The following is a 15,299-nucleotide window of genomic DNA, read 5'->3' on the forward strand; positions in this document are numbered from 1 at the left end:
TGGTACCCCTTTGTTAATTGTACATAATGGTTCACGTCATGGTTCATGTAGTGGAGGTTGGCTACAGTCCCGTGGATCTTACGTTTGTGAATAATACGTATGTACAACTGTAGTCAAATGAATATGAAGCAGCTTGCAGATGGTCTTATAGTCTTTACCTTGACAAATCTCCTGAGACGATACTCTCCGTTGTTTCCTCTGACCAATGTTTAATGTGGTACAAAGCATGTCGCCAGACCTTATAGTGACTACTTGCCACCCTTTAAAATGTCGATTGACTGATTACAAGTTTGAAGACACCTGTGATGTTAATTAGAGGACACATTTTGATTGAACGTGTCCCTGTGGTCAAATTATGATCAATCTTTTCTAGTGATACAATTGTTTTTGTTTGTTGTTTTTTGAATCATTCTGTTGACCCATAATTCAAAGGCAATGTCTAATTTTAATTGGTTAATTTTTATGAAACTTTTATTATTATTTTTTCTAGATCCAAATTTTGACAACTGTGGGTTTTTGTTTCATTACCAGAGGGGTGTCACAATTTTGTCCACATGTGTATATTTTCTGTTCTTCATTTTTGTTGGTAATTGAAAATAATTTGTGTTTTCACCTATAGGTAAAATGAGTAATTCGGAGCTGGTGAAATATGGCCTGGCTGATGTGGTGGAAAACCCAGGCATCATCACTGACATCGGCATTAAAGTTGTGAATGAGGTGTTCAGCAATATCAAATATCTGCTCATCTACAATTGTCCTCACCTTCATAATCCTCACCATTGGATTACAGGTAAATGCACAGTTTTCTGTGAAACTTTCTTTTCACATTAGTCCTGTAGAACACTGTGCTAATACTGTTTTGTATCCTCAGATCAGTCCAGATGGAGCCGACTTGTTGATCTCACTCTAGTACGCTGTCATGCTATCAAACTGGAGTCTTTCTCCCAGTTCATAGAAGCACTGCCCAGTTTAGAGTTCATATGCCTGGACCAGATGTTTCGAGAACCACCAAAGGTACGCCAGTTTTCTTACTAATCCTAATTTTACTCATATACGTGTATTACTAGCAAATAATTAGAAATGCAGCATTAACCCCTGGGCGTTATTTGACCATTTTTTGGCTTTTTGTTGGTTCTGACCAAGCCATTTCAAAATAAAATAACGCCCAGGGGTTAAAAATGACTTTAATTGGCAAATGGTTTTGGTCTCCTTGGTGAAACACGCTTGCATTTCTTATGCTCATTGTGGTGTTTTTTTTCAGGGCTGCGCCCGAGTCGGCCTGAGTGCAGGAACTGGTATTGGTGTGTCCTCGGCTCTGGTCAGCAACCAAAACTCCAACAATGACAACAACAATAACAACAACCATCACCACAACAACGAGGCCAATCTGCCGCCTCCTCCTCCGCCTCCTCCACACCCTCCGCCTCCACCTCCTCCTCCTCCTCCTCCTCCTCCTCCTCCTCCTCCACCACCTCCACCTGTTTACAACATCCAAAGACAAGACCAACAGCTGCTGCACAATGGTAAGTCCCATCAGCATTTCCAGAAAGTTGAACAGCCAATATAATATACCTGTTAAACAATGTCCAAGACCAGGAGTGAGATACTCTGATCCTTGAGGGCCACTATCCTGCATGTTTTAAATGTTTCCCTCCTCCAACACACGTGATTCAAATGCACAGGCTTGTTATCAATCTTCAGCAAAGTTTGATGATTTTCTACTAACTTTTTTTTAAAATTTTTTACTAGGAGCACAGTTTTAGGGGCGCAAGTAGAAGGTTTAGAGGCACACACTATAAATTAACTTCCAAAGTAAATCCTCCTCCCAGTAATTTTCACCATGCAGTATTACTGATAAACAGAGATGGCAAATCCAGGTCCAGAAAATAAAAACCCTGCCACAGTTTGGCTTTAGCCATTGATGCTAGCTAGTTCTGCAACTAAGTGATTACACTGGCGCAAGAAGATGAACATTTTTGTTGCGCTTTTTTTAGGAGCAAAATGCCACCATTTAGGGGCAGTCTGGAGCCCTGATATTTCCATGATTTTTTTTCTTTTTTTTTTTTTCTTTTCTCCTGAGAGTTTAGTATTGTTCATTCGGTAATCTTCCTGATTTAACAGGTCATCATCATTGCTCTCTCTTTTTCTCTCTCTCCATGATTTAAAGGAAGCCTGCATTTGTCAGTGAATCACGCTTCTTTGGCGTTTCAATTCCTGCGCATGGTGGGCGTGTCAAATGTCTGGACAGGAGAATACACTTATATTTGGAAAATGTGCTTGAAATGTGTTTAAAAAAAAGGATTTGTGCAATAACGGGACTATATGTGCCCAAGTTATTACAATTAGTAAAACTAAAAAATATGACTCTTCGTAATGTGTACTAGCAGCACCAGTGGAGGTCAACGGCGTCGAGGATGATGAGGAGAACATGCAGGTTGAGCAAGAGAAAGAAGCTGACATGGCAGTGGCAGCAGATGGTGGTGAGGTTGCAGGGCTAAGCCATCCTGCTGGGTCACCACAGCCTCCTGATGGTGATGAAGAGCAAGCTGGTATATATATTTTATTTTATTTTTATTTTTTTGTCATTCGGGCATAATCCTAAATATAATTACTGTCAATTGAATTATTCTGATTACATTGAATTCTTACTTAATAAATTAATAATTGTGTTTATTCATTGACTATTCATTTTGCACTTCTTAGGTCCCAGTGGTTTGATCCAGCAGCGCAGACGGCCTGGTGTTGCCATTCCCAAGGTCCTCTCTGACTCTGACAGTGAGGAGGAGGAGGAGGAGGAGGAGGAGGAGGAGAAGGAGGAGGAGGAAGGCCTAGTTTCAAGACTAACTCCAGTAGCGTCCTGTTCACAGCAAACTATTTCTTGCACAGAAGGTGTCCGCACAGTATAGCTTTCCTTAGATAATGCAACTAAAACCAGAAGTTTACATATACTATCTAAAAGACGTATACACTTCTTCTTTTTTTGTCGCTGTCTGACATGAAATCAGACTAAACTTTTACTGTTTTAGGTTGATTAGGATTGACAAAATTAGTTGTAAATACCAGAATAATGAGACAAGTATTCATAGATGCGATTAGTATTTGGTATAGTTGACACAAAATTTGGCCAATTCCTCCTTAAAACTGAGGCATGTTTGTAGGCCCGCTTGCTTAAACATGCCTTTTATGGTCTGGGCATACATTTTTAATAGGATTGAGATCAGGGCTTTGTAGGGCTCTATTAGGGCTGGGTTATGAAGAAAATATTAATCATGATTATTTTGGTAACAATTGAAATCACGATTAGGACAGCCATTTATTTTTTGGTACAAAATAAGAAAATGTTTTAACGTTAAAAATATTATGACAAATACATTTATCTGAAACACCATTATTATGCAAGTTCCTTTTGTATGGAACAAAATGTATTAGTTGTTTTAAAAATTTCAAAAAGTTGCAAATGTATACATTAAAACAACTCAAAATTAGTATTAATATTTATTTATTTTTACGGTTATGCTGACATTGTAATTGTGGAGTGTAATAATTGAAATTGTAATTGAATTTCGAATAATTGCACAGCCCTAGGGCTTTGTGATGGTCACTCCAAAACATAGACTTTGTTTAAGCCACTTTGTAACCAGTTTAGCAATTATGCTAATATAAACTGGAATTTTGTATGCTAAACCACAATCTACACATCACCAACCTCTGTTGACGCAAAAGACAAGTCATAATAGTTAAAAGTTTTAATATATGCCACTTTAACAATGTCTGGACTATCTAATGGGCCATACAAAAAAAGTCTATGCTTCGATCATTCAATTGTGTCCATATTATACCATAGTCTTAATGTATCTATGCGTTTGCAGGTAAAGGAAAGACTCCTTTACGGCGGACCAATCACGTGCCTGTTTCGACGTCGGCCTCGGCGAATCAGGTGAAGACTCCTGCGGCGGAGGGCCGCTGTGAAAAGAGCTGTCAGGTGACCAGTGAACAAATCAAGGCTGACATGAAGGCCGCATCCGAGAACAGTCGGAGAACAAGCAGTAAAGGAGTTAACACCGAATCACGGGAGGTCTCAGTGAAGCAACAGCAGGACGGCGCAGCAGAAAGGCCGGTGAACCAACGTGTGGGCGTGATTGAACCTGGGGCGGCCCCAGTACATGGCAGAGATACCGGGAGAGGCAGGACTAATGGGAACGCAGAAAACCACAATGGAACACATCGTGGTGACGATAGTACGAGGGGTGTTGGAGTAAGACAAACCTCTGGCACTGCTTGTGTAGCGCATCTGGAATCCAGAGGTTCTGCTGAAAACATGACATCAGGGCAACCAGTGGGTCAGAGACACAGACGAACGCCTGTTGCTCAGCGTTCAAGTTGTAAGCGAACTTTGGCCAGTGATGAGAATCCCTCCGTACCCAGACGACCTTTGACCCGGTCCTGCACTCGCATGTCCTCTGTACCCCTGATGCCTGAAACAGGTAATGATACAAGTAATTGAAAAAGATCGATCCAGATCCTCTTCGATCACTTGTGAAGTTTGGTTACGTCAAATACAAGAATCTGATCATGTGACCCGAGATGGCTGATAAAGATAATATGTTGCTTAGGTGCATGTTTCTGTTTATTTGTTAATTTTTTAAACATTTGTGTATTTATGTATGAGTAGATCTTCCAAGAAGCAAGCCTCGGGTAGCAACAAGGAGGAGACGAATGGCTGACAAGTCAACTAGTACTTCAGACCCGGTGACAGAGGACGACCACATACAGGTAAACACACACACACACACCATTTTTTTTCATGTGTTTTCACTGTGACAGTACAAGAGATTCCTTAGCTTATGACTGTGCCGCTATTTTGAGGTTGCGAATGGCGCACAATGAACTAGTTTGCACATATTTTTGGCCTATAAGGGATTTTCATATAAATATTTGTAAAATGATATCTTAGTGATAGATGTGAGCACATTCCAGTTTGGAACTGTCATAAAGATTAAATATCATGGCCCTGCATGTCACCTCCTGTTGTTTACGTTGCTATGCACCACAGCTCGATTGGCATGAGAGGTGAGACGTCCCGAGTGTGCAGTGGAGGATACTGTCACCATCATGCCATATTGTGCAGTAGAGGGTTGACTTTTTCTAAGGAAAAGAGAACAAGGGAAGCAGATTTTTCAAAACTTTCCCAGTGATAGGAAGAAACGCTATAGTGTTCCCTCGTTTGTTACGTTCCAAAAACTACCCGCTATAAATGAACTCCACGAAGTAGAGTTTGACTTTTGGGGGGTGGGGGGCTAGAATTTATGCCTCTATTAGGCAATTATGGACCACCCCAGCCCACATGGTTCCCACCCTTCTAAACACTTGTTACACTTAAGAAGTTTAGCTTTTAAAATACAATATAACAAATAAATACTGAGCTGAGCTGCTGATTATATATGTATTAAGTCAAAATTGCAAAGAAAATGTCTAAATTACAAAGAAGACGCAGAAGAAGTAGTCATGGCAACTTCCGGTTTATTTTGAACAACAAGGATTTAAAAAAAAGCTCATTTCTGGCACAATGCAACAAGAGATTATATTTATGGTACCGCTAAGCCGTTTGAAGATATACAGTAACTGTAAAAAGAAAAACTTTAACGTAGTTAATAGCCGCCACATTGTTGTTCTTGTCCGCTGCCGTGGTAAAGACCGTGTATGGTGCTTCGATTATATCTGAAATAAGCTGTATTTTTTCCTTTAAATGCATGCACTGGCTTCTTATTTTGTGGCGCTGTGAATAACCGAACGGCATATTTGGTCAGAGCGTTTTTCCGAACACACCCACGCTGAGGGAACGGGGGTTTTGAGGGCAACAAGCTCTTATGTTTAACCCTCTCAATACATATGACGTATCAATACGTCATAAGCTTTTTTTATGCGAAAGTGTACAGGAGGGTCTGGCGCAGCTTCTGGCTGAAGGATTAGGCTTGACTGCAATGTTATTTAAAAGAAACGGCCAGCAGGTGGCAGCAAGTATAAGATCAGCCAGTATAACCCAAGGATCTTGTTGAAGAAAAAAAAGAGAAGCAGGAAGTGTAGATTGGGACTGGGAGCGTCCACTGTATTTAGTAACTAACTACTAGCGTGTTGAAGAGCAGCGGAGAGAAAGTAGAAAATAAGCGATCGGCAGAACAAAATTGTTAAACATGCAGGATTGCCATTTGGCTTAAAAAAGCATCCTCAAAAACGGCGGCGATCGAGTTGCTGCATGTCAATGATGCTTCGTTCGTCGAGCAAACGCAACTAGCAACCGTCGAGCGATGATCCGCGGGGTTAACGGCTCGTTTTGCCGGTCACGACTGGATGCTGCGGCAGAGCTGGTTTCAGACCAGTCAATTGTTTATTTTTATGTGCAATAAACTGTTATTTTGTTATCAAAAGCACTTTCTGGAACGTTGTTTTATTGCACGAAAATGTCCCTTAGATGTTTGAGCTGTCACTAAAGAAAAAATCGTAGTATTAAAGTCGATGTGCTTGAAATTTTTGTTTTACAAAAAGCTATTTTTCTACTTTTTTTTTCTCAGGAATTGGAATTTTGACAAAACTTGGCTATATTCTAACACCGATAACTAAAGAACGGAAAAAGAAACACTTTTTTTTGAGGAAAGAAGAGTATTTTTTCTTCCATATTTATATAGCAGCATAACAATATTCTGTGGGTCTGCAAGATCAGTCAAAATCCAGTAAAACGGCTGGTATTGTTGAAGGGGGTTGCTCCAATTAAAATGGCTGCAATTCAATGAGTTACGCTCTCAGTTTATTAATATTTTTTTTTTGACTGGTCTGACTTAAAAAGAAAATGGCAAGAAAACCTGAAAAATAGAGCGGTAAACCTGTGATACATAAAGTTATGGTCACAGATCAAAACCCACGAAACAGGAGGCAGCGGAAGTTTAACGCATACGAACAAACATGTTTCAGAAGGCCAGCATTTTTGTTATAATTATATGGCCAAAAAAAAAGGATCACAAATTGTTTTGATATCATCCGATCTTAATTAACTTTGAATTGACTTTAAACTGCAGCATCTTAACCCAAAACTAAAGAAACCGGAGAGTACACAACATATGAAGTAACATAAATAACACAAGTGAAAAATATATGGATAGAAAAGTATTAAAGTGGAAGTCACATGAAAACATTTTTAATAATAGTCTAAACACGGTATTCAGATTATGGTTGCGTTGCTAGAATAAGAATTAAGACTAATCCATCTGTTTTCAGACAACCAAGGAGGGTGACATTTTATGCACTACTGCCACCTGCTGGTGACTGAAATTGACATCAAAGTGCCCACGGGTTTTCCTTGCCAACATTATGGCTCACCTGTTAGGTCACATGACGTTTGCAAGGGGAGCCCCTGGGCACTTTCATTTGATGTCAATTTAACTCTACAACATTGTTGCATATAATGTCAACCTCCTTGGTGTTGCTGCAGTTGCTGACGTATATTCCTGATCTGGCGGATACGCTTAAATTTAGTTTATGGTCCTGTGGTTGGGGTTGGGGACCACTATCGTAGAGTAATAGGGTGCAATGTCTAACTCCAACCAGCAGAGGACAGCATTTGCTGCCAAGCTTCATATAAGAGCAATTTCACACTCAAATGTTTAAAAATGAAAATATCAGACAAGTAAACATAAAATGCAGTTTTTAAATGAAGATTTTATTTACTAAGGGAGAAAAAACTATTCAAAGCTACCCGGCTCTGTGTGAATCCCCCCAATGTTAAATCATGAATTAACTGTGGCTAACGCATTTTTTGCAAAAATTGTCCCTGACCACAGGCCTCATTATTTTGATCAAGACACCACTCAATGGAACCTCACTGACAAATTAAAGTTGGCCAAACGATTTTAAAATGCTGCAACAAAATGTCACGGTCCAAAGAAATTCTAGGAAATAAAGTAATTGACATTCATCAGTTTGGAAAGGATTATAAAGCCATTTCTAAAGCTGCCGGACTCCAGTAAACCATGGTCCGAGTCATTATTCACAAATGGAGAAAACATTTGAAGACAGTGGTGAACAGCCAGCCTGCAAAAATGACCTCAAAAGCACTCATCCAGGAGGTCGCAGAAGAACACCGAAAAACATCCAAAGAACTCCAGGCCTTCCTCGCCTCTGTGTTCATGACTCAACAGTACAGAAGACTGGGATAAAATATAATATCCAATGCTTGATTTCAGTTGCTGCTGCCATACACAGACAGTTACTAAGTTTAGTGTGTGCAAGTGACAAAAATCACAGGGCCAGGTAGCGTTTAATTTTTTCCCCCCCATAATAATTAAAAATCACCATTTAAAGGGCCAGTGTGTCCAAAAAAATTTTTTAAATGATAATTCATTTTGGAAACCCACTATTTCAGTAATATGGAAAAAAGTTCTCACAACCTACTTAAAAAAAAATGTAATCGTAGGTCTAGTAATCTCTAATTATATCACATGGGGTCGCACCCTCACCTTACAGGAGACTGACAGTTTGGCCATCATCTCTCTGCAAACTTACCGATCACAAATTTGCTGGATCAATGACTACAGCATGTGATACAAATGCAATGCACTTACTTCATCTCTTAAGGAAATACTAGAAGTCGTTTGCTTGCACCTGTGCTGAGGAAAGTGGTTGTAGGCGTGCAAAGTGTGGTCTCTCTGAGGTACCGTATTGCGTGTGCTTCAAAATGTGCGCATTTTGAACTTGGGACTACAGTAGTGTTAATTTCATCAGCCATTTTTAAATGTAGTCTGTTTTAGGCCATTTTGAATTTATCTTGTTAGTTTTTATTATTATAAAACTTAACTTATACTATAAGTCGAGCATTTTAGTCTTTATTGTACTTTTTTATTTTATTTTTTATTTTATTTGTCTAGCTTTAGTCAACAAAAACAGTCAACATTTTAGCTTAGTTTTTTAGTCAGCACAATCATTTTACCCATTTCCATTTTTTGTCATCAGATATTTCCATCTAATCTAAAACTACTTCACATAAAATATTCTCTTATCTTTTTGATGAAAAAGAACTTCACACACAATTACAGTACGTCATCAATAAGTAATTATGATGGCTACAAGCTAGTAAGTATAGCCAGCATTAGTTTGCGGTCAGATAAGATTTGAAAGGGGCCGTGTCACTGTGTGTTCTTGACAGATTAGCAGAGACAGGGTTTTACAAAATCATAATTTTCATCTTGTCTTTGTTCGTGAACTAAAATGTCCATAGATTTTAGTCCCGTCTTTAATAAGTAAGCGACATTTTTGTCTCGTTTCATTAGTTGACAAAAAATGCATACTGATTTAGTCCCAGTTATTGTTTATTAATGAGGGTTTTTAGTCTAGTCTAGTTTTTGTCCAGTGAAAAATGTGTGTAGACAAAAATATTTTTTAGTTTTTGTTTGACGAAATGAACACTACTTGGGACTATTCTATTAGTTGAAGAAAAATCCAAAATTTCTACACACTGCCACGTTAAAAACTGCATTTGATGTTTACTGGAGTCTGATGGTTTCATTTGTTTGATTTTGTTCTGAAAAGTGAAGGATTTATGGGAAAGAGTAAATGTTTAAGAAGAGGGAAAATACTTTTTTACTGTACTGAATAAGTTAATTTCAGTTATTTATTTCGATTCATCTGCCCATACTGCGTTGACATGTAATCAAAAAGAGCAGCATACAATATTTAAATATTTCAAAAAGAAAAGCATCTGAAGGAAGATGAATGGTTGGAAGACTTGAACAGTTACGTTACTAGCCAAAAGAATATGATCTTGTGCCACATTTGACACAGATTCTGGTCTTGAAGCTTAAAGCTTTTTAGTCAAGCCTTCTTGACTTTTCTTGAAGTGCTGTCAAAGCAGTATGTTTAGGTTCTTACCTCAGAGATCATTTGCAAATGGTGCCAGTCATGCCCACAATTCCAGATGAAAAGGTATTTACGGTATTTCCTGTCCCACGCACATGTCCAAAGATGGTCGTAACTATTTTTTTCTACTGAAAGGTTGACTGGCATGTCAGGTGTTAATTGCTTTGTCAGCATAATATCCACAAGCAAATGACCGTAAGCGTTTGAAAATGCATTTGACAAACAACTGTTGTATCATTCTTTGAGGTATTGACTCTGAAGAGTAAGAACCTGGTGGGCATCACTCTGACCAACTGCGGAATAACCGACCTGGTCCTGAAAGACTGCCCCAAGATGATGTTTATTCACGGTACTGCACACGCATGGATATTAACTTCAATTTGACAACAAGGCTTGCAAGGGTTTGACCTGCTAATACTGTAATATGAATGTGCATCATTTAAAAAGTTATGAATGCTTTTTTCTATTGTAGAATAGCAAATCTTCCTTTCTCCTCTTGTACTAAAGCCACCCGATGTCGAGTGTTGAAGCAGCTGCAAGTGGAAAGCGCTCCTATTGTCAACAGGTTCGACTATGCACAATGTAAGAAGCTGAACATGGAACAGGTCCTGGATCAGATTCTGAGAATGCCTCCCGAGCGCAACCGCATCATTTACATGCGTCCTATGCACCAGGTCGGTATGCTGCGCTATCTCTACTCCAGTCATTATGGAATACGTTTTAGGTATACATTTACCACAGAATTAGGGCTGTCAAAATTAGTGCGTTAATTTTGAGTTCATTTAAAGTTCCTTTAACGCCACAATTGTTTGGGCGACGTGCGATTGACTGCCCCTTATCCTGGAAAGCCTGTACTGGGGGAATTCCAATCGCAACGCAGCAGACACGTCAAAATTTAGCAGTAATAAATATAATAATAATGCATATATTTGGGGGAGACTGGACTCAAGTTGTATTTTGCAATTGTAACTCATTTCCTCCCCAAAACGAATAAATAAGTTCTATTTTAAATGTTTTAAGTGTCCCAAAGACGCATTTATACGTTTTCTACTTGTTTTTTTATGTTAGAGCGTACAGAAGGCTTTGATGCAGCCTCTGAACTACAGAGAACGGGTGAAGAAATGGTAGTAATTACAAAAACGGCCAGCAAGTGGCAGCAGAGTAAAAGCGCTCAACAAAGGCCATGTTGAAAAAAGCTAATTTCCCCCACAGTTCAAAACAGATTTCTGAATGATGAAACTTAGCTATATTCGAATTGCTTGCAAAACGAAAGCAGATACAATTATAGAAACAGATAGAAATATACTTTTATTCCTGACGAAAGAAAATGCTAATCTTTCTTTTGGTAGAATCCATGTTTTTTATAGCAATACAACACAGTATTCTGTGGGTCTTGCAAAATCAGTCAAAATCCAGTAAACCGGCTGGGAGCGAAGGGGGTTGCTTCAGTGAAAATGACTGGGAGTAAAATGAGTTAAAAATGTGCATACATTTCACAAGTTAATTCATGTTAAAGATTAAAGATAGCTCTTACTATGAAAAGGAAAATGCACTGAGCTGTCACCAATGTCTTGCAAATGCAATTGTGCCATCTAGTGGCAGAAAAATGACCAACACAAATCAATATCACACTCGTTTTTGTATATAATTTTAACTCAATTTTATGGATTATTAAGAAATTACTGTATCAATGATTAAAAGATGCAGCCATATTTCTATTAGTTTAACATTTCCCCTCGACTTTTGTTAACAAGAGTATGAAAATTTGAAAAAAAAAAAATTTTATTGTACATTTACAACAGATATTAAATTTGGGATTAATCGTGAGTTAACAATTGCTGTCATACGATTAATTACGATAAAAAATGTTAATCGCCTGACACTCCTGTACAGAATATATTCTTTATTCACTAATTGTTACTATTGTTTTTTTACTTTCTTTCATCGTCTGTGTGCTTAACTGGATGAGCCTTCTCTTCAGATTGACTCTGTGGCGTTGGAACGTCAGCTCTTCCAGGGTCCCTATCCCTATCACATCGCTATAGTTCACGAGTTCAGCAATCCTCCAAATATACGCAACAAGGTCCGCATTCGCAGTTGGATGGACACCATCGCCAACATCAGCCAGTGAGTCATATCCATCCTCATTTTGTTTAAACAAAAATATTAATAATCATTCATTAGCAAAAGACCGCTTCATTTTTTCCAATTAGTGAAATGCTTGTCATTTTGGTCTTGGACCTGCCTGTAATTTAAATCCAGTTACAAAGTTTAGCAAGTGTCAGGGTCTTTGGTGTTGCCATGGCAGCAGTTACTATGCTAACATATAGCCTACCTGTGTCTCTGACGTTACATACTTGCAACTTCTAAGCACGTTTCAGTCATTGCTTAAACAGTAGCCGTAATATTCACTCTTTTTGTGCGTGTGTTTTGCAGGGAGTTAATCAAGTATGAGTTCTTCCCAGAGGCCACCCGGACAGAAGAGGATGTGAAGACGTACCCTAAATACCCCTGGGGCCGAGACATTTATACGCTTGAGGGTAAAACACACTAAACACACAAAAAATTGCAGCAAAACGGAAACGGATACGAATACGAAAATACTCTAATCTTTCTTTTGGTAGGTTCCATGTTTTTTTGGGCAAATAGAACACAATATTATGTGGGCCTTGCAAAATCAGTCAAAATCCAGTCAAACTGATTTTGCAAGGGCCATAGAATATTGTGTTCTGTTGCTATAAAAAACCATGGAACCTACCAAAAGAAAGATTAAAGTCTCTTCTTTCATCAGGAATAAAAGTATATTTCTATCTGTTTCTATAATTGTATCTGTTTTCTTTCTGTTTCTATTTTGCAGCAATAAGCATTAGAATATCGCTAAGTTTCATCATTATTCACAAACTTGTTGAAAACACTGTCAAAAAGAGCTTGTTGCAACATGGCCCTAGCTGATCTCTTATACTCTGCTGCCACCTTCTGGCCGTTTTTGTAATAACTACCATTGCTTTAAGCCACCCCTTCACATCAGAAGCTGCATCAAAGCCTTCTGTATGCTCTTGCATTTTTAAAAAAAAACAACATATAAATATGTTTTTGGGACTGAATGACAAAATATTAAAAAAACATTTACACGTTTTGGGGTTTGAATGAGTCACAGAACAGTGTAAATAAACAAAAGTTGTATCAAGAATACAATCTTAGTGAACAATAACAATCAAAATTTGCTTCATCAGAAGATATGAAACACCAGTATGTTTTTTTTTCTTTAGTTGTAGAAACACTTTACATGGATAGAATCTCAATTATTTTTAAAAGATTGATTCCCATTGTCATACATCATCAGTCAATTCAACATGTTAACATTTATGATCAAATTGGGGAGGTCTTCATACACACCACACAAGGTCAGTCTGAAAAATGTATTCCATGCAACGATGACCTGACCTGAAGTAACCTCCATGGCACGCTCAGGTCTGTTGGATGGCGCCCCCTACAGCATGATAACAGACTTCCCCTGGCTCAGGACGCTGCGAGCAGCCGACGCCAACAACTACGCCCGCTATGACTTTGAGGACGACGAGAGCAGTGAGTGTCGCGTCTCTCCTATTTCAAACGGGATGAAATATTCATACCTTTGACTCATGCTGTGTCGTGCGTTAGCTACCATCTACGCCCCGAGGCGGAAGGGTCAGCTGTCGGCCGACATCTGCATGGAGACCATCGGGGAGGAGATCTCGGAGCGGCGTCAGAGCAAAAGAGGCGTGTTTCAGCGAGTCGTGGTCCTCTTCCTCCATCACTGTGACACGCCGGGCGAACCTGTGGACGACGACTACATTTAGGACACAAGACTCCCATTTCATCTGGGAAATGATAGCATGTCATCAACTGTGTTGTCCAAGCTTGTGTGGGCGGGGCCAAAGAGAATTAGACAGAGAAATGGGCACTTTGAATACATGACTCCAAATAATGAAATCTTCTGTCCGAGCAGTTTGTTTCCTTTTGCATTCAAGAAGCTTGCATCAGGTCCCTCTTTTTCTCATTCGAGCCACAGTATTCCATTGCACCTAAAGAGAAGTTTACAAACGCATTCAAGTATTATAAGTATGGCTTCCAATATTTTTGGATATGTTACGTGTGTGCATTTTTTGTTATTTAGGTATTTCAAAATTCATCATGGAAGTTTCTTAAGGGTAGATGTTTCCTATTGTCAGTCTGATCTCTTTTCAGACACATTTCCACTATGAAAATATCGGTGCCCAAGTTGACATTTTTTTAAAGTGGCTTTACAATGATCATTTACAAGGTGCATTACATGCACGACAAAGGAAAAAGTCTTGAATTGACTGTTGCCTGTGCCTCAATAGTTCCCAAATCGGCACCTGGGTGGTGATGATTGCAAATAACATTGGATCGGTTTTTAATTTGATTTGTTGAATACCTTGAGTTTCCCCACAGCCCACCCCAAACTCTCCAGAGTACTTCCAGCGCTTTGATTACACTGGTCAGTTGGTGTCATGGGTCAGGAGGTCATTTTACATGAAGTTGCTTTGCAACTTATGCACACGGCTTTTACACAGTTGGGCTTGTTAGATTTTCAGTGTGGAATTCAGTCAAATGAGCAAAAAGCTTTTTGGTGGGGATCGTTCATAAATGTCAACAAATGAAACAATTAACTGAATGGACAGCTTAAAAAAAATGCATTCAGCCCTGCACATTTTTTTTTGTTAGCTTTTATTTTGTTAACCAACAGTTGTACAGACATTGTAGATAATCATGTTCCTTCATGCTGTTTATATGTTTATAAGAAAAGGTTATTTCACATTATGAAAAATAAAAATCAGCAGTAAATGAATGTCCTGTCTTTTTGTCACATATACTGATACAACATGCAGTTACTCTGACAAAATATAAATCAAAAGCCCATCATTTGGAAAATAAGTTCTTTTTAAAGTGACAGTACAATTTTTTGTTTTTTCAATGTTTGTTTTTTAAAAAAAACAATACATGGAGAAGAAGAAGAAAAAAAAGATTTATATCAACATACATTTTATATAATTGTATGTCTAGCAAAAGCTATTTATGTTCCATAAATCGCGCCTCAGCTTACAGGAGGCTGACATGTTTTGCTGCCATATTTCTGCTACGGATACCCAAAGAAGGACTTTGTGAACGTAACGTGGTGGCAGGCTTGTGAAGTGTGTTCTCTTAGAGACACCGTAACCATCACGAACCAATCAGGAGCTTGCAATCTTTAGGTACATGCAGGTGAATGAGAACAACCGATACAATACGTCAATTTAGCTGGTTGTATATATATATATATATATATACAGTATATATATATATATATATATATATATATATATATATATATATATATATATATATATATATAT

General features: G+C 38.5%; 1 protein-coding gene across 2 annotated transcripts in view; it reads left to right on the top strand.

The window, feature by feature from the left end:
- fbxo38 (F-box protein 38) overlaps positions 1-14,751 on the top strand; it is a 33,149-nt gene extending 18,398 nt beyond the window's left edge. Inside the window, exons 9-21 of one of the 2 annotated variants that reach the window (XM_077577918.1) lie at positions 620-790; positions 872-1,014; positions 1,262-1,523; positions 2,385-2,549; positions 2,704-2,889; positions 3,870-4,484; positions 4,673-4,773; positions 10,150-10,252; positions 10,411-10,577; positions 11,885-12,030; positions 12,340-12,443; positions 13,375-13,488; positions 13,564-14,751. In XM_077577918.1, the coding sequence (XP_077434044.1) occupies positions 620-790; positions 872-1,014; positions 1,262-1,523; positions 2,385-2,549; positions 2,704-2,889; positions 3,870-4,484; positions 4,673-4,773; positions 10,150-10,252; positions 10,411-10,577; positions 11,885-12,030; positions 12,340-12,443; positions 13,375-13,488; positions 13,564-13,742 (2,456 nt within the window). In that variant the 3' untranslated portion in view covers positions 13,743-14,751. The remainder of the gene's footprint in view (positions 1-619; positions 791-871; positions 1,015-1,261; positions 1,524-2,384; positions 2,550-2,703; positions 2,890-3,869; positions 4,485-4,672; positions 4,774-10,149; positions 10,253-10,410; positions 10,578-11,884; positions 12,031-12,339; positions 12,444-13,374; positions 13,489-13,563) is intronic. The other variant, XM_077577919.1, reaches the window with a different exon arrangement.
- Positions 14,752-15,299: the final 548 nt, after the last annotated feature.

The sequence above is a fragment of the Vanacampus margaritifer genome, chromosome 10, assembly GCF_051991255.1.
Source record: "Vanacampus margaritifer isolate UIUO_Vmar chromosome 10, RoL_Vmar_1.0, whole genome shotgun sequence".
In the NCBI taxonomy this organism is placed as follows: domain Eukaryota; kingdom Metazoa; phylum Chordata; class Actinopteri; order Syngnathiformes; family Syngnathidae; genus Vanacampus; species Vanacampus margaritifer.